At 41.1% G+C, this 19,829-nt stretch overlaps 1 protein-coding gene and 1 long non-coding RNA gene across 4 annotated transcripts; one reads left to right on the top strand and one right to left on the bottom strand.

Annotated features, from left to right (window-relative positions):
- Window positions 1-222: 222 nt before the first annotated feature.
- Window positions 223-7,854, bottom strand: tmf1 (TATA element modulatory factor 1). 2 transcript variants are annotated; one of them, XM_088309877.1, is made up of 17 exons: window positions 7,117-7,854; window positions 5,637-7,024; window positions 5,439-5,542; window positions 4,976-5,102; window positions 4,737-4,842; window positions 3,784-3,926; window positions 3,126-3,292; window positions 2,606-2,762; window positions 2,303-2,395; window positions 2,056-2,212; window positions 1,684-1,876; window positions 1,424-1,493; window positions 1,256-1,348; window positions 1,044-1,157; window positions 690-848; window positions 473-598; window positions 223-379 (listed from the first exon to the last, which is right to left on the bottom strand). In XM_088309877.1, the coding sequence occupies exons 1-17, from the start codon at window positions 7,250-7,252 to the stop codon at window positions 239-241; spliced, it is 3,474 nt and encodes a 1,157-aa protein (XP_088166003.1). In that variant the 5' UTR covers window positions 7,253-7,854; the 3' UTR covers window positions 223-238. The 2 variants fall into 2 exon arrangements, with proteins under 2 accessions (XP_088166003.1, XP_088166004.1); XM_088309878.1 differs by having other exon boundaries at window positions 1,044-1,151; window positions 7,117-7,852.
- A 9,360-nt stretch (window positions 7,855-17,214) lies between these two features.
- On the top strand, window positions 17,215-18,643 carry LOC148326818 (uncharacterized). 2 transcript variants are annotated; one of them, XR_015845852.1, is made up of 3 exons: window positions 17,215-17,336; window positions 17,406-17,517; window positions 17,690-18,643. It is a non-coding gene; the product is annotated as an uncharacterized LOC148326818 (long non-coding RNA). The 2 variants fall into 2 exon arrangements; XR_015845851.1 differs by having other exon boundaries at window positions 17,406-18,643.
- The last annotated feature ends 1,186 nt before the right edge of the window (window positions 18,644-19,829 follow it).

The following is a 19,829-nucleotide window of genomic DNA, read 5'->3' on the forward strand; positions in this document are numbered from 1 at the left end:
GGAAGCTTCAGTGTGTGGTTCACGGGTTCTTTTTCGGATTTCTCATCTGTACAGTCAGTGTATCCTTCATACTGATTTGGTGCAATGCAACGCATACGTCGCACTTTCATGGACAGATGTGCCTGAATATTGTAATATTCACTGAAATAAAATTATTCAAAATACAGATGATTTTTTTTTTTTTGTCAGTGTAAATTCTCACTGTGAATATCCTGTAAACAATCAAAGTGCGACAGATTTATTTCTGGTTTTTCAGCAGTTCATCAATTTGGGTTTTGAACATGCTCTTGACATCTTCAAGGTCCAGCCTCAGCTCCTCTGCCTCTTCGGCTTTTTCTCCATACATCTGCAAGATGGTGTTGTGCCTCTGTTCCAGATCCTGAAACGCAAATGAAGCCAAGAAGGTAAACTGGTCATCATCTCCAAAATAGAGTTGTGGTTTTTTTTTTGTTTTTGTTTGGGTTGTCATCACCTTGAGTTGAATTTTTAACTTAGGGATCTCTGAAACCTGCTCCTCCATCTCATCGTTTAAATTGGTGAGTCGTACCAGCTCCTCTGCCATCACGGAACGACTCCTCTCCAGGCTAGAAATCTCAAGCTTAACATGACACAAGAAAGCAAGATGTTTAACGTAACAGTAGTGGCGCCCTTTCAAAAAAATGAGACACTTTAGTGTGTGTAACTGTTACCTGCAACTGCGCTATCTCTCCTTCCCTCAGTTTGAGTTGAGACTGCATATTCTCTATGACGCTGGAGCCACCAGACAGCCGGGCAGCTTCATACAAATTGGTCCCGCTCATTGACAAAGACATGGTCCCGCTCCCCATTGTCTGGTCGAAAGAATCATCCTTTGGAGGAAAAACGTACAATGAGTCAAGCTCCCGACCATTATGTTTGTGTGACTTGAGTAACTTCACCTGACGAAGCAGACATAGTGTCTGCGAAAGCTCGTGGCAAATAAACCAGTAGGTCTCAAATGTGCCACTTGTCTTATTTATCTTCTTAACAGACGAACCCAAAACTCATTTGTGTAACTCATGTACCTGTGACAATATAGAGGAGTGCAAAGCAGCATTGTCAGCCCCACTTATGGAGCTCGAGCGGGACAGCGAGGGCGTGGAAGAAGCAGGCGGGTCATGAGTTATGCTCTTCTGCTCCTCAACAGGGAAAGAAAAGTAAAAAAATAGAGAAGAGCATTATAGAAGACAGTTAAGAGACCACAACGGACACAAATGAAATTTAAAATCGAGCAAACCTTTTCCTTGAGTGCCTCTTGTGCCAAGTAGTACTTTTTCTTCTCCTGCTCCACCTTCATTTTTTCCATCTCGAGTTGATTGGTGAGCAGCAGCTGGTTGAGGAGAAACATACTTTCAGGAAACTTGTAAAGGATAACGGCAAACAAGTGAAGGGAGCAAAACGACACCTTTTCTTTCTTCGCTTCTTCAAGCATGCGACTGTGTTCTCCTCGCAGATTTGCCAACTCAATATGTTCCCTATATTGAAATAAATCAAATGTTACTATAAATCTGGATTTTATTTCCTTTGGAAATTGTTTCAAGAGATTTAATTCAACCCATAATTCTGAAATATAAATAAATAAGTAAACAAAATAGCAAGACACGATGTAATAATACAATTTTGTGTGCTAATTGGTTCATGAGTTTTTCCTCTGCACTTTACTACCTGCTGCTTTCATCTTCCAATTTCTCTCTTCTGCTCTTCTCAGTCTCCACAAGGGCCAGCAACCGAACCTTCTCCTGGCGAAGAAGCGAATTCTGGGACTCAAGTGAGGCCAACTGGCACTTAATGGAGAGCACCTCTTCTGCTGCTGCACGTTCCTTCTCAACCGCAACGGCTAGTTGCGCCTGGGCTTCAACTGAGAGGAAGAGAAGAAGGCGAGTAAGAGGTCTTATTTGTTGGCAGAATCATTTCGGCTGGTTTGAAACGCGAAAATAATAGGGAGCCTGAAACTCAAGAAATAAAATTTCCCAAATAATAATAATTCTATTCATATATTGACATTTTCTCCACGCAGAAAATCATTTTGACTCTCACCAAGCCTATCAGAGATGCTTTTCTCTAATTTTTCCCAGGATGCCGTTTGTCCACCTAGTGAAGCCTGCAGGTTTTCAATTTGACGCAGCAAGGGCCTCGTTGCTGACGTAATGCTTTCACTGAGCTCTTGGTTCCTTGACTCCGCCTCCTGGAGCCTCTGTGGAAGAAGATAAAAAAAAAATAAGTAAAAACGTGATGCTTAAGGAGAATGAGCGTCGTAGAATGAGACCCAACATGATGCCATTACCTGCTGCAATTCACTGATCTCCTCCCTCAAATAATCTTCTTTCCTTGCCTGCTGTTGCTCCGCCCTCTGAAGCGCCAACCTCAGGTCACCCACCTGCAAGGCCCATTAAGAGTTACTGAAGGGGTATTCCCACTTCAGGCCGACATGAGTACCCCCAAATGATAAGGTATGGTTTGTGCGTGACATTATCTGACAGATACTGACTTAGCCCTTTGTGATTAATCGGAATGATCAAAGATGCAATCGAGTGTGCATTTCCAACGACTATAACAGCATTTCCACTTGAATGTGTGCCGACAGCACCTGGTCAGCTAGAACCTCTTGCTGCATGCGGGCCTCCTCCTGAGCCTTCTCGAGGGCCAAACTTTGCAGCTCCTTGACCTGGATCTCCCTACTCAGAGCTGCCTCTTCAACCTTACTGGCTCTGCTGGCGTTAGCTTTGTGAAGTTCTGCTAGCTCCCTGTAAGCAAAAAAAAAAAAAGTGGAAAAAGAGCCCACATTGTAAGCTTGAAATCTGAATTAAATTTCATCTTGTTCTGTGTTTTTTTTGCTCTAATAAACATCTGAACAGCAACATTCCCAAACCCAACTGGTGTTTGACCCATGAAAAGTGACGAGTGTGTTGCGTGTGGGTTAATTTTAAAACCCATTCGCAATGGGCGTGTAAAGTGCCGCAGTCAACCCATAAAGTTGCCAGTTTCCGACATGATAGCAGAGATGCAAAAGCAGCATCATGAAAGCAATTTAATGCAAAACCGATTTTTTATCACCCAAAGACTTGTGTCGTCAGAGTTTTCATTATCAGCATCAGACTGGTGTTTACTTGTAAGCGTTATCCAAAGCTGCCTGGACACTTCTGTTCTTCTCCAGCAGCTCCTCAGAGTCAGTCTGCAACCTGCTCTGCTCCTTCTCCTGCCGCTCGACAGCTGAGTTCAGCTTCTTGATGTTGTCTCGATGCTGTTTCTCCACTTCTTCCTTCCCCTCCAAAACCTAAACACACCATGTTCAAAATGAAAAATATGCCACTTTAATCCTAAAAAAAAACAAGACAATTAAAATGAAAGCGAAATACCCAAAACGTATAACTATACTAAAACATTTAACTTAGTAACTAGAATGGGTTTAATGTTTAGTATTTTTGTTTTGCTTTCTTTTGCATGAGTACAAAGGTTATGTTTAGCCTGTCGAAAATTCACGATGCAAATTCAGCTATTCACAGAATTTTGGGGGAACTTGCGCTTGGTTATTCGCTGAAAAACTTATCATGGTTATAATTCTGTCATTGAAAAATAATTAATTGGCACTTAGATAATACAAAATGGCAGCAACAGCATTTTAACAGAAAAGAAGTCATCGACTGAGAGAGAAACTTTGTATGTCGCGGAGGAGCTATGATTATTTATTTATTTTATTTTTTGGGGGGGGCGGGGGGCAACAGTGGACGTTGGGAAGTCACCATGGTGCACTGCACTAATTCCCACCTGCTGCAGATGCCTGAGCTCATCCTCCAGTTCCGTTATTTTCTTTTGTTGCTTGGTGAGTCTCGTGTCGCTGTCCTTCTCCTTTGCACGCAGTTTCTTGATGATGTTACTGTGCTGAAGTTGTTGCTTGGACAACTTTTCACCTACAAGTAAAATGTAGACAGGAAAACACTTTATTACTCCTGAGCAGTATTTCACTCGAAAGGGATAGAAAGAGTCATGGGCCATTTTGCGTTTTGCCAAAAAGTACTTCCGAGATACTTTTAGAGAATGGATGCTTTGTTGTCACTGAATGCTGTTTCGATAGGTAGCACTATTTGGTTAGCAGTCCTAACACGACAAGAAGTGTCCCCAAGAAAAGTTTTGGAGCCTTGTTGCCTTGTCTGACATTGAAACGCACTTCTTACACGTCATGCTGAATAAGTACAGCAATAAATTCTGGAGGACAGACTGGGAAAACATGTGGGCAGGGTTCCCAAACTTTCTGGCCGAGCTAATTACGTTAAGATGCCTATGACAAGCTAACACTGACATTATTTACAGATTTGCTAAGGAACCAAGCTAACGTAGTTGTTGACAAAATCAAAGTCCCATACATCCTTTGAGTTCTCATTTCACTGGCTCTTTTACGTACATGCTATGTGAAAGTTTTGCTTTCATGTCGCAATCATCCATTTCTGACACCGTTTATTCTGTTCGCAGAGCTTGAGGTCCATCCCAGATGACTTAAAGAACTATACCCAAAGATTTTTAAATTGAGAATACAATGATTGTATGCGCACAAGTAAAACACAGTAGTCTGATTAACTCATTCATTACCAGCCGAGTAAAAAAAAAAAAATTTAAAAAATGGATCTTAGACGTTTTTAGTCGTCAATGGCAGTAAATGAGTTAATATTGTATTTGAGGAATGCCTTATTTAGTGTTTATGATACATTTTCGGTGCGTCTTACCCTCTTCCAGCAGGCCTCTTATCTGTTCCTCCTTCTCTTTGATGAGCTCCAACGAAACACTAGAGTGGAGTCTTGAAGAAAGCTCTTCTCGCAAACCCTTAATTTCCTGTGAAGATATGCCAACCTTGAAACACACACTCGGGAATGCTGGAGATTTTTCCCGATTAATAAATCAAAGATTTTTTTTGCCGCAACTAAAATATCACGATGCATTGAAAGGTGGATCAAATCCAAATTACCTTCTTCGCTATATCTCTCTCTTTGCAAGCCAGCTGAGCTTTCCTCTCAGCATCTGCAATGCGTTGAGTAAATTCATCCTTTAACGACTGAACTGTGGAGCTCTCCTCCTTGAGAGTTATAACTTCACTGTAGGGGGAACAAACCCATTAGTGTAAAAGCTCATCATCACAATGTATGCAAATTACGAGCCATGACATCTTTGCAAGTGAAAGCGTGTTTGTGATTTTTTGGGGGGGGCAAAGATTTAATTTAGACGCATTAAGGGATATTATGACACACTATAAATTGGATAAATTCTAAACATAATGAGGGAAAAATCATTGATGAGAACAAAATCAACCTTGATCCTTCACAGTATGTTAAAGCGATTAAATAATGTAACATCAGATATCAGAGATGATAACGTGAATTTCAAAGCTTTCTGGAGCCACAAAATGTAAAGTGTCAATGCCGCATACTCACTCTCTAAGATTGTCACACTGTTCTTCCAGTCTAGCCTTGTCCTTGTTGACTGCCAGCAGCTGAGATTCTCTCTTTTCAAGGCGGCTCGACAGCTCGTTGATAATCTGCAACAGCACAAATTTACGTAAACACCGCAAATGTTTTGTTTCAGACTTTAATCTAAAAAAAACATCCTTTTAGAAAAGAGATTTCTTTTACCTTTTGAAGCTCAAACATCTGAGCTGTTGAGGCACCTTTCATCACTTCGGTGAAAATTGGTGAAAGGAACTCTTGTTCCGTATTCGAGTTGAGATCAGACTGCGCAACGTTCGCCCCAGAATCCCGTTCATCCTCAGCCAGATGTTCCGGTTGTTCACAATTCACAGGCGTCACACTCCGTCCACTCTCCTCCATCTCATCCACAGACTGATTCCTCATTGTTTCAGTCAAACACTCTTCCGTTTCCTCTTCGACCTCATTTGTACTCTCCATCTCTCTGCCTTCCTGCTTCTCAAATACATCTGGCGCAACGTCTGTCGCCGGGGAAGCGGCCGAAGTCACGGAAGCCAGCGTGCGACTGCCAGGGATGTCATCATCTGAGTTAATCTCACTGACACTCCGACTATCCATCGACTGCACACTGAACGAATCAATTCGCTCAAATGCATCAGAGGAAGAACCGCAACTTTCTGTGAGTTTTGGATAGTCTTCCAAGCGAGCAAAATCTCCACAAGTAGAGGCGGAAAGAAGTTGGAACGAGCCATGCATCAAATGAAGGCTAGCCTTTCCTTCTCCTGTCTCTTGTCTGGAGCTGGCTGAGCTCTCACTCAACACGCTCTCATGGTCCAGTACTTCAATATCACTTGTGGTGGATGTTCCTGAGGAGAAGGCACTAACTGGAGGGGAGGGGGTGTCGCTCTGGCGATCTTCTGCTTTTAAATCTTTCTGCTCTAAATGTAAATCCTTGGAAGATTGGGAGGCTGGTGGATCAGAATGTTCAGAGTTCTTAGATTCTGAAGAAGCTGTACAAGGTTCAGAAGAGTCTGAGTGATTTTCGCCAACCGGGTATTCGGTTTGAATCTGTGGCCACTCTATGTTGGAGTCGCCAGAAACTTTGGTGACAGTGTTAGGTGTTCCTCTGCTTGTATTGGTGTTGGTGTCGTCTGGGCTGCAAGTAAGCTCACCACAATTTTCAATTGGAGAGACTGGCTGGAGAAGAATAGTGTCCTGATGCGAGCATTCCAGCTCCACCGTTTGGCCATCGCCCCCTGTTTGACATTCGTTATTCAACTCAGGAGACGCCGTCTTTTGAGTCTCCGCTTCTTTCTTCTTCACGGCATTTTTGCTATTCTTTTCTTTTTCCTGAGGCTGCCTCTGAGATTTAGTTGGGGGTACAGACACTATCTGGGATGTGGTGACGCATTGCCCATCGCCAGGCGGCAGGAAGGCACTAAAAAAGTTTTCAGATTCATCCACAACAGTGCGAGTGACAGGCGTTGTTATGGCCACAGAGGGAGGTGGAGTTGAATCGTTTTCTTCAGGTGGTGCTTCCCACTGGGTTATCCCCCAACCACCACTTAACGACAACTTTTCAGGCAATGTCACATCTGACAGTAAATTAAAAATAAATGAATAAATAAAGTCCACATAAACACACTGTTAACATTAGATGCTAAACCATAGTTCTGTAAACACCTACCGTCATAAGACATTACAGTTGTGTCACTCCACTGGCCCTCCTCTTTAATGTCCAGAACACGATCGATTGATTTCTGAGCTGTTGTTAATGCTTGTTTGGCGAAGGTGGACAAGTGAGATGCGTTGAACCAACTCATCTTGACCACAAAGCTAGCTCCAAGTTTTTACGTGGATTTAAAAATATATCAACAAACAAAGCATAGCCGATTTAACTTGCACAGCATTGTTGCTCTCAGCGATTGCTTGACGTGACAATATCGCGTTTCATCAAAAAGAGTTTTGGTCAGGCTCGCTTTGTTGACACTGCAACACGGATAGCTAAGCTAAAGCTAGTTAGTGTGTATTAGCGTTAGTCGTCAGCTCGCAATAAGGACAGACGGGAATCCCAATAGCGTCAGTGGAGTGTGGAAACCTCATTAGTCGGCTAACTCGGTCATATAAAAGAAAGTATCACCATAATAATCCGGCATTTTCGTTTGTTTTGGTCGCTTTCAACTACTGATCTTGACGCTTTAACAATGTCGATACTTCCGGACCACGTAGCAACGTGACGTCATTGTTTGGCCAGACTGGCGTCGAGGAGTGCGTTTGGAAATAAATTCCGTGCGCGCACTGTTTCATCCCTTTTCAAATATATAATATTCCAATTATTATTATAATACTCGGAAGATGGGAATAATCTAAAACATGCAGGTTAGTGGCTCTCGAGGACCGGAGTTGGTGACCCCTGCTTTAAGATTTGTATTTGAGTTCCTCTGATTTCAAGTCTTCAATTAACCTAACTTTAAAGAGACACTTCGCTGACGTTAACGTTGGCACTTATATAATAGGTTTGCGTGTAAAAATGACATCAGTACTAAAATTGATCACCGTTTTTGGAAATGATGAGCAATGAAAGTACAATGATTTCCAATGGACAGTTTGTAATCCCGTTTGTGACTCTTGTAGTACCATGGGAAAAACGGAGGGGGGCGTGGCCATATTCCTCATTAAAAATCGGTGTTTTTCAAGTCGTCACTTATTTCGTAATTTCTTCGAAATGAATTGAAAAAAAGGATAACTAATTTCAGTTTCCTTGTCAAAAAAATAAATAAACTGAGCTTGTTAGTGAAAATGGGCCATCTCAGATCTTGTCCTCCTTTAAGATTTGTATTTGAGTAACTCTTATTTCAAGTCTTCAATTAACCTAACATTTAAGGGTGCCAGGGTGCCCAGAAAAAAAAATCAACATGCAAGCGCAAGGAAAAACACATGTAGCCTGCTGCCGGGAAGCCAAGATCCGAACTCTAAACCTGAGAATTTTGAGGGTCACCTTGATGCGGTTGCAGTGAAGTGGTGGCAGGAGGCGCTGTAATATGTGAAACCCGCACCCCAAACCCACTACCGCTACTACTACACGCACACACGCACGTACTCATGCACACACGCACGCGCGCACACACGTGCACGCATCTCAAGGTCAATTAGCTGTAGTGTCTCCATTAAATAACCAATAGGGGGCGCCATCTTTCTAGTTGTTTTCTATTATGTCAGTGTAAGCAGATTTGACCGAAAAATTATCAGAAAGCAATTTAGACTACCACTCTCAATGATTACATCACTTCTGTGACTTAACAATTAAATACCAGTCAGACGGAGATTGTTCAAGAGAAAAAAGACCATTGTCGCGCCTCATATCTGGGAAAGACACTTGTAAAATTATCCAAACTAACTGTTAAAACATTTCTGACAGTATTACCACTTGTAACAAACTGTGAGAAAACAGCTGCGCAAAAATAATAATTAGGCGAATGTTGATTTACTGCACTGGGCTGCTATCGAAGTGTAGAATTTCATGAAGCATTTAGTGTGAATGGAAGACATAAAATTGAGAACCTGTGATTAAGCTTAATGGCTTTAGCAGTGAGGATAGCTCCCACAAGTATGTGATTTACTGCATCGGCATTGAGTTAATGAACCTTTGTGTTTAATTTCTCATTCCACAATGATTAATGAACCTGAGAGGGACTTCCATGCATTTAAATAGGCATGCAAACATAATTGTTCATTCTGTCCGGACTTTCAAATGTTTTAAGAAATGTGAAGTAAATGCGGTGGTGTGTGTGTGGACTGCAAGGCCTTTTCTATTGGCCTAAAACAGGTTGGCCCAAGTCCGGTCCTATCAACACAGCTGATTCAAATCATCAGGATTATTATCAGGCTTTTGCAATCCTTGCCCATGAGCTGATCATTTGAATAAGGTGTGTCGGAATGGGGACATTCCTAAAACAGGCTGGATAGGGGGTCTTGCGAACAATCTATTATCCTTTTTTTTTTCATAGTGATTCTCTTGGCTGCTTGCTCCAGCTAATTTGTATGTTATGTATTTACTTTTTTTTTTTTTGTACATTCACATATCAGATTCTATGTGTTGCAACGTCGATGTAATCTGCTCAGGGCTTTGAGGCATCATTAAAAATTCATTTTCAAGGCGGATTTTCAAGGCAAACTGGACATTATGAGGATCGTCGGCCAAAAGAGTGCCTGGCTGGCTTGTTTCAACCTGGAAAAGATTTATTTGGCTTGTAGTCTGCTCTAATTAAACAGATCACTAACTCGCTCTGTGGCAAAAAGATTTAGAAATGCTCAGCATCGCGGATAAGTTGGATGTTGTATTTAAAGTGTTTGCCCTAGAGAGAGAAAGAGAGAGAGAGAGAGAGAGAGAGAGGCAGACAAACAAATGCAGATCAGGTGATTGAAAACTATCTCGGTAAAAGAATCCAGACACACTTGTGTGCTGAATTGGTTTGTTCATTTTTCACTCGGATTCAGAGATAATGGCAGATGGCAAGAGACAGGAAAACACTGGATTGAAAAGTCATGTGCACAAATACTTTCTGTACATCTCATGCCTGTGACATTAATTACGAGTGCCGCTGTCAAGCAGTTAAATGTGCAGAAGTTTGTGAAATAGGGCAGTCAAGGAATAGAAGTCAAAACATCCTTCAGTGCTGACACCATTTTATAGATTCCATCGAAATGCCATCTGTCATCTTCCCACCTTAACAGGGACGTTGGCAATGTCGCTGCCGTGCCTTTGAGATGACCTTGCCATCCATCACGAAGCCATACCGAGCAGCTAAAGGGTGCACGCAGCGATCGGGGAGTCCGAGCAACAAAGAGCACATTTTTATCAACATGACTAATGCGACACCCATTTTGAAATGAGGGAACGTCTTCTCACTTGCTCTTTACTTCTCCTCGTCATCTTTCCAATCACTTTAAAGGAAACGGGGTTAAAATCGTCTACTTTTCACTCATTTTTCTTATTTATCAACTTTGGACCGTCTCCATAATAATTTGCCATTCAATGACTACATTTACATGCAGTCAATAAAACTTTTAAAACCTGATTATTGAGAGTATTTGAAATTTTAAAAGCTGTGTAAACGCACGCAAGTAACCCAAATTTCCACCTGGGTTACTCCTTTTCTAAACTGAATATACGCTGATTGGAACGTACGAAACCACACGTTTGGAGTGAGCCTGACAGTGGCGGACGGTCAAGGCCTTCTCTCTTAATGAAGAAATGATGATCATATTCTTCACATTATATCCTAGTGTTGAATTTTTAGGTGAGAGTTTTTATCCAATCAGAAGTCAGCTAGCTCGTGTTGCCAGGCAGATTTCATGATACCAGTAGCATGCACTATTCGTCCGAGGCCTTCAGATATAATCGTGCGGGCATCTGTTCTGTCAAAGTCAAAGGGGTTTCAGATTTGATAGACAGTTGCAACAACCAATCAGATCACGAGTTGATGACAGTAAGGCCTTCTCGCTGTCCTTACGTTGAAGGTGACGAACGCAGCTTGTGATTGGATACTCACTTGTGAGAGGCCAGCGCTAAAGTCGTAACTGGCGACCGTTCGAAAATTTGGAATATATTCTTTTTTTTTTTTTTTTAAACCACAGTGGCCAGAGGAGGGAAAAGCGTGGACTTAATTGCAGATACGCTTGCAACGTCATTTTCAAGTCGGACTTTTCAAGAGAAGCTAGGTCGTCCAACACTCGCTCAGTCGTGCGTAAGTGTCTTTCTGTCCATTATTTCTCGGACTAAGTAGGACTTCACTGAAGGCCTACGTATGAAATGCACGACCCGCCACTGTTTCTTGATAGATGTAGTAAGAAGGAAGTAAGCGGAAGAACAAGCAGAGATGACGTATAATTGCGTTATGACACCACATTTCGTTCAAGCCATGTAAAAAGGTGATTTCAAATGACGAATTTGTAATTCCGACCTTAACCCGAATATTGACTGCTTGTGAACGTAGTCAGTGTCATCGTGACAGCCTGTCAAATGAAAGCCAGTTTTGATTGTGCTAATGATAATGTGTCACGGTGCCTTGTCCCAAATTCAGCGCAGCGAGATGGGAAGGCTACAGGCTGAGTTTCTGTTTGGTCGTAAAATGATTGATGAGTCTCTCTGCCGCGGTGCTTTCATTAAGATGCCGATGATTTATTACCGCTGCTCGCAATATAATTTGGTTCTCTATTTACACTCAACATAGCAATACCTTGTTGCTCTATTATCCCAATATGTTTCTCGTAGTGCGTGCAATATACATAGACACGATACATGATTGGGATCAGGTCAAGGTCATCAAGGCATTCTCTGCTGACCTAACATAAATCAAGAAATCACGTTCATATTTACAATCAAATGTGTTCAAACCTACACAACAGGTGAGCTGTGACTGCCGTTACCTTATTCTTATGCAGTGATTCTTCTAGACGCCACTAGAGGGAGCCCACGATCCACTGGTAGTAGTCGTAATGCACTTTGAGGAATCACTGTTTAACAAATTATTCAACATGGACCTGTGAGATTGCTACTCTGCAATTTAGAATTACATCAAGCAGATGTAATAAAATCTTAACGGGAAAAGGGTCTGTCTTTTCTCTCTTAGGCAGTTTACATTGTGGTTATCTACGACCACCCCGTTCCGAAGTGGAACTACCTTTTAATTTTCGTCAATCCACTTACGTAGAATTTTGTCATGGACGTGACAAATCCGACAGATGTTGTTTCTCTCGGGTTCAGCCTGCGATTGGCTGTTTGGATTTACTGGCTGTGACTGGAAAATGTTCTATTGTGAATCGCATGTGCTTTGCAGGTGAAGGCCGTGATCCGTACTTTTTTCTGAGTTCATTTATATTTCTTGCGTTTTTGGGAGGGTGAAGACGAGCTCTCTTACCTGGCTGACAGATAAGAGAAGTGTAAGAGAAGTTCTTGTCTTTTTTTTTTGTTCCTTCTGTCAGACATTTTTGTCGCTTACTTGGAATTTCGACTTTCGAGAACACCAAAGCCACAAAAGGCATTTCTAGCAGCAGAATCTTAAGTCAGAAGAAAGGAACTTCCCCCACCCCCCGGCGTTTATTCCGGCTTGCGCTTCCTATTTCCTGTCCTCCTCAGCATGCTTCCTGCTTTGGCCATTCCTGCATCACCATTGTCGCCTCCTTGCTGCAAACAAATGTTGTTCATTGTGAAGACAATGTCCAGTCTGTCAATATTCACACAAGAATTTCCGCAACACAAACACTTTCCCAGAATGTTAGTTTCTTGATGTAGAACCTAGTGGTAAGATTTCTTTTTTTTAATTTATCGATTTACATCCTTTTGCAGAGTAGTACGGAGCTCTGTCATCTCTCTCTCTCTCTCTCTCTCTCCAGTGAACATGCTCAAGAATGTGCAACATCTCCGACTTTCTGACAGCTCGGGTGTTTTCAATAAATATTCAAATGGAGTCACAGGAGCCAATAAATCCTGACATCGGTCAGCATCCATGTTCTAGTAACACCTCCTTTAGCAAACGCAGGCCCTTTGAGTTTAATTGTGCGTGAAATTTGAATTGTTCCAGTGACACTTTAACTGTTATCGCATTTTCATTGCAGCAATATGTTTGCATATGTCGCTCCCATTGGCCATATCATTAGAATGAGAAATAGATGCTTCATCGACTGAAGTAATGATATGTTCGAAGATATTTGCATATGTGACAGTTTATGTTGTACAAAAGCGAGGCTGTGATTGCATCAGGAAGAAAGAAAAAGCACGTTTAGGTTAACATAAACATAAATATATATATATATATCTATATATGAAGTCAATTTTTGGATTGACTTCCCCTTTAATTAATGACTTCATCATGGTTCAGGGTTCAAAATATGAGGAATACAAAAAGACACACCAGGCTACTTGAACTTTCTGTAATACATTGGAAGAAAATTCCGACATGACCAAAAACCAGGATAGTCTCATCACGTTCTCCTTTTTTTCTGCTGTGATTAAAAAGAGAAGCCCCAGCTTTGTCTCCCAGCATCGCACCAAATGGCAGCCAGTCCTGAGACCCATTCCAGGTTCCAACAGAACACCCAAATGCTCTGAAAATTAAACGAGCCGCCAAGGTAATGAAGAGTAAATCCGAGCTGTGCTCTCCAACGACTGTTTGGGTGTAGAGCAGGAAGGTATTACCATATTAAGCCTGAGGAGACTGGATCATAGATCAGAACTTAATCTTACACCCCAGCTAGTGGGGATTTACTGATACTTCTTCAAAAAAAAAAAACACTTGACCAAAGCTGCAGCCTTAGCCTACATTGTGTGTGGGTCACTTGGTGGTGGACGCTTCTTGTGTGAGTCTAATTTTGCAGCATTGTGTATCATCATCATATGTAAAATTGTGATTCTATAAGCCTCTAAACATTGGAAATTTGCCTAAATTGTACACTTTCAATATTCCAACCTTGAGCATTTGCGGGTGAAGCAAGTTTATTGACTGCAGAAAAGATAATAAAACCAGTCCTTTTGATGAAGTCTTCACCCCCTGATAAGAGCTGCCAAGCAACATATTAATAATAAAGTAGAAAATGAAATTACGCTGAGTCATTAAGTTTACGGCCCTCTGTAGGAGCAGATAATAGGCCTGCCAGTGATCATAAGCCAGGACACACAAAAAAAAAAAAAATGTTGGATTCCCGATGAAATCCCTGAAATGTTTCACATTTTCGATATCGGTAAGCTCCTTTATGGAAACAGTATTGTATCATATTATATTAATTTTTGGGCGATCAAATTGTCTGCATATTCGCCATTTCTTGAATGACTCGTCATCTTCGGACAACATGGTTCATGGATTTACACTGATTAAGTTTTGATGTGATCGTGCAATTCACCAAAAGGATTATAAAACATCAACATCAACTCAAACTGCGATCAAAGCCCAAATCCTTACAGATAGGAAAATACAATACAAAACATTTTCATTTCCACTGGACTGAAAAATATGATAATTAAATTTAAAAATGCATCAGTGGGAGTATGATTTAAATAATAGATTTTTTTTTTTTTTGCAATTTATCGGCAAATAGAGACAATAAATAAAATATGAATAGAAAATGAGTGGCTTGTACACATAATTGTAGACTTTATGATATTCTTGTTTCCAATATGTTGCTTTTTGCTTTGACTAGATACTAGCATCGGTAAGAATGTCCGAAACAATAGTGATGTTTTCTTGCCGTTATGACGTTGAGTGATTGTTTTGCTGAATTTCACATGAAACCAACTCATTATTGTTCACCGAAAATCCATTGGAGACATTCGCGAAGCTGTCAATCGGAGCATTTAGCATGCAGGACATGGCTGCAAAATCAATGCAGCTCCATCACAGCTTGGATTTTCTCTCAAACCTTTCCCCACTTTATGACTTTCACACAGACGCACACGAGGAGGCCAAACATTAAACCATAAGGTGTGCTTGCGAGTACATTCCACACTTGAGTTGTGATGACTTTGTTGTATTTTCCGCTCAATCTGCTCCAACCTATCCGCGCTACATGAAGCTTGCCTTACAGCGGCGATATTATCAGCTCCATAACGCTAGCTCCAATTTAGCGAATGTTCAGCTAACGTAGCCTACACAATGTAAAGCTTTAATAATAGTGCCATATTTTTCAAGGTATGATCGTGGAAGATCGTGCGCTGTTAGCCTTTTGCCACGATTTGATAAGAGCCGTATATTTGTCTTTGCGATATCCTTCCCATGGTAACACTAATGTTGATAAATGTCAAGAAGCGAAAAGCATAAATGCAGGTGGGAAGAAATAAGTTCATCTCGCTCAGTAGAAGTACCATAAACAAAGATGTCCCTCAAGGGCAGTTTATAGGAAACATATAAAAATCACCTCTGAAGAAGCCTACACAGCCCTGAGGGACCAGACTCAAGTGGATCAGCACAACAGCGGGTTGATACGGACATATTTCAACCTACCGCCATATAAAAAATATGAAAAAAAAAAAAAGCTACACGGCAAAAAATGGTGGGTGATATTTACTTGAAAAAATCTAGTAAAATTTTTTTCATATGGACCTTCTAAGTAAATTTTACAAGAAGAGTTTTGGAGTAAATTTCACTCGTTTATTGAATTAAAAAAAAAAAAAAGCCACTCAATGGAAGTTGGCATTTAGTTTAGCTCATTTCATACACAAGGTTACTCAATGTGACTGGGATTGCATTTGGAGAATTCCCACTCAAGATTCCTCATGTACACATTAACACAAATACAAAAGTTTGCTCCAAATGAGCAAAAGAGAGCAAATTGAAAAATTAACACCTTCCTTGTAGAAGAAAAAAATGCGAGGAGGGCGTGGTACTGTGTGTGTGATGACATTCTCGAATATCACACTTCCACATCAGGATATGTAGATTTTCTTGGGCGTGAAACCAACCCCCCCCGACCCCACCCACACACACACTCAAAAAAATGTGATAATTACATGGAATGTCAGAAGACTAACAAAGAGATTTTATGATCATCAACAACATTAGGTACCCTTGCACAATGAATTGACTTTGAAGATTGATATTCATTTCATAACACGCATTATTGATGTGTAATCGGGGTTGTCTACAATTATTTTCACTCCTTCATAATGTTTTATTACTCTTCTATTAACCTCACGTGTCAAAGAAAGTGTACGTGTCAAAAAGCCAACACAAGTAGTACACAGACGTGGCAATCAACAATGTGTTATTTAACAAATATTCATCAATACAGGACATCTTACCTGAGTCATGGAGTTTAATGTATTCGTGCAAGAGCAACACAATGACATTTTAATGTAGTTTGGTGTCGATTTAAGATGAAATGAAACGCATGTAAACTTGTCATTTTGGCTAATTAGATTAGCCACCACGGCGTCAAACTAAATGTTGGCATGATGCATTATTCCGTCAACCTCCAGCCGCATGCATCACCATTATTAAATCGAGTGAATGGCAGCAACAACGTTGGCCAAGCTCCTGTCTGCCAGCGGTGAAAGTCAATGACATTATTGCTATTTATGAGTTTTGATTAATTGTTGGGAATTGCCTCTTCGAAGCTCGTCGCGCAGAAATCGCTGTTGGCACTCATTTCCATAATCATGTTAGTGTTTGGATGTGCCCTTGCATTGTCTTTCCGCACGGTAATGAATGCACATTCGTGATGAGATGGTGACAGCTTCGTCCTCCGCAGGTTGGGATTCAGGTGCAGTCTTGAGAAACAAGGTGTTGATCAAATTGAAAACGTCTTTGTAAATAGAACGTGACACAAAATGGGTTTCATCAAATACGGGAATCACTCGTTTTTTGCGGTTAATAGGAACCCAGAAAGTTGAAAACTGCGAAATAGGGGTTGACTTTTTTTTTTTTTTGCTAGGGGGGATTTATGGCTCTATTACTCAGTTGCACTGCCCCCAACCTAGACATGGGTCCTAACCTTCTAAATTCTTGCTACACAAGAAATGTAACTTTAAAAAAGCCAAATGAAGAATGAATACCAAGCTGCAGGCTTTGAGGGGAACATGATCTATGAACCCGGAAGTTGATGATAACGTTTGCTACATTAAAGTTTAATTTAAAATTGATTGACCTTAATTAGAATTCAACGGTTCATTTTAGCCAAAATATACAATCCTGGTGGATGAATGCTCTTTTAAAACGTTGTTGTTATTGTGCAAAGCAAGTCTACTGTCATTACTTCTGCTCTTCTTCATTGTCTTCTTCTCCTCTCTTCGCTCTTCTTTTTCAACCCACGAAGAAGAAGCTGTATCGCCGGAATTAACCATGGCTTAACTTTCGCTTTGCATAATAACATCAACAAGGACCTTTGGATAAAACGCAATGCGGGGTTCTAATTAAGGTAAGCTGTTTTAAGACAAACTCTTACAAACACTTAAACATTTTACTTACCGATGTTTTGTCGTCCTAGTGCTGAGCTAGCCGTACTTGCTGGGTGAAACTGCGATGACGCGGAGCCAATCAGCTCGCGGGATAAAGCCACTCGCGGCCAGGAACCAATCACATGCCTTGTATGAGTCCAGGCGAATATGTAAAAAGTCTCCGAGTCAACTATTCAAAACAATACGTCTTTCTGCAATATTATTTATTTATTTATTGTTTAGAAAAATCAAAATGTTTAAGCTCCTTTTTCACCTGAGATTTTCAACTTGAACCCACTTGCCTGCATTCGTTGCTATATCTTGTGCTTCGCAGCGAATGAGGACACTTCCCCCTCATTCCGCCGTCTCAGTGGACAGCTCGAGCTTCATTTCCTCGTCTGTAGCTACTGTCAGCTGCAAGTGCGGCATCTCTCCGTAAGAGCCATTCGGCCGGACATTACGTTTGATTTCACTGGCGCAAGATGTGAAACATCTCTCAGACTTTAACCCTTGCCCTCGCCTTTTCAAAGTCATGAAAGTGCAGCTGTCGATTCATGTAGGACAGAATCTCCTACATACGTACGCAACACTCAAAGAAAAGGATGTAGTTGAGAGGGTTGGAATGCGGTTTTGTTGAGCACAATAAACACGTGTCCATCCTAAGAACAAAGCAGGGATCCAATAGTGAGCTTTGCCCCCAGGAGGATATCTCCTGTTTTATGACTTGCTTATGTCTGAGTTAGCACAAACTTTCTAATGGAGCTCATAAAGCGGCTTGAAGGTGCAGCTTTTCTCACAGTGGGCAACTTTAGCAGATTCAATGAAAACAGCATTTTTTTTTTTTGCCTTGTGCTTTTTATTGATATCGCTTGCTCAAGGCTGTGTTGCGTGGTTACAAGTCGAAGTGGTGCAATGATTGTTGTAAAATGTGATGGCAACCGCAGTATTGTAAAGTTCAATGTGGGATTTGAAAAGAAAATATTGATGAGTGTCATTCAAACATATCAAATTAACTAATGGCCGTCTTATCACATTTTTAAGCGTTTGCATGAAATATGAGTTCCCTTTATAAACTAGCATACGAATGAACTACTGTATTTGATGTTTTTGTAACATATTGGACTTTTTGCAGAAAGAAAAAAAAAATTGATTACTATTTTTTTTTTCAATTAAAAACAAAATCACTTCATTCTTATAATGCACCTAATTTATGTGGCCTTAATCCTCCTTCTTAACCAAACCTAATTGAATAAAAAAATAGATAACAATAAATGCTGCTTATTCTGTCTGCTCGTGGTTGTGACCTCAGCTGTGATTCACTTTCGCTTAATCTCATTGAAAGAAAAAAAAAAAAAATCTCAATCTCCGACACCCTGACACACATTTGTTAGGAACACTTATTTCAAGATGCATCATTCGGACTTAAATCTGACTTATTGCACTGGCGCCATAGAGCTGAATTAAAACGGCACAGCGACAGTCTGTGCAGACAATGCCCGCTGGGTTAGGGAGGGGCGAAGCGAGAGAGCGAGTCCCAAGAGGAGGACTCGGAGGGATTTTCGCCGCAACCTATAATGACAGCGCAGGCAATATAAACCTGCCAATGGGCTGAGGTGACAGTAACGATCCGTTGAGGTTCATTTTATCAAAGCTGACCTTTTTGACCTCCGGGTTCCCATGGAAACAGATTTTCCCTTTCGGGGCGATAGCTGCTGATTGACATCAGCTTCGAATGACACTCACTCCATGACCTGGGGCAGATATCACTTTGAGATAATGTTATTGTAAGTGTCCTCTTGCTCTTCTGTCTTTCATTCAGCACAGGAGCACACACGCTGAAGAACGCGCCAGGTCAACTTCTTTTTTATCACTACCGCAAGCCGTGCTTTACTGTTATATTAGACGCATGATCAAACACAGGGTGGTTAACATTTTTTTTAAGAGTGCACCAGAATGTACGGTTTGTGCCAGCTGCCTTAAAGTGGCAGCATGTGTTGTTGATGATGTTTCTGCTCTTGACAAGTCGAGAGGTTCAAGGTTTGAATCTCACCCCAGGCCCTCTTGTGGGCGGAGTTTGCAGATTCTCTCGGTGCTTGCATGGATTTTCTTCCAGCAGAGCCGCGCCATCCCACCTTGGCAAAATATACATACGAGAGACTCTAAAGTGTTGTTAGGTGTGAATGTGAACATCTGCTTGGGCGCATGGATGGGCTGGCAAGTATTACAATGTGCAGTCAGCTGGAATAGGCTCCTGCTCATCCGGGATCCAAATGGGGATAAGCGGAAAATAAAAACGGATGGATGTCTTTCAAGAATAAAGTGAAACAAGTAAAGCACATAATTATTTATTCTTATTGAATTGGCAAATTATGGTAATAAAATTGCTACAATTCGGAACAGTGGGAGGCAGGGTGTAGTTGAACGTTTTAATTGATACTTTCTGATTTAACCAAAGACGATCAATTTTTTTTAGA

The sequence above is a fragment of the Idiotropiscis lumnitzeri genome, chromosome 11 (genome assembly GCF_059441095.1).
Source record: "Idiotropiscis lumnitzeri isolate Australia: NSW breed Sydney's pygmy pipehorse chromosome 11, RoL_Ilum_1.0, whole genome shotgun sequence".
NCBI classification, from domain to species: domain Eukaryota; kingdom Metazoa; phylum Chordata; class Actinopteri; order Syngnathiformes; family Syngnathidae; genus Idiotropiscis; species Idiotropiscis lumnitzeri.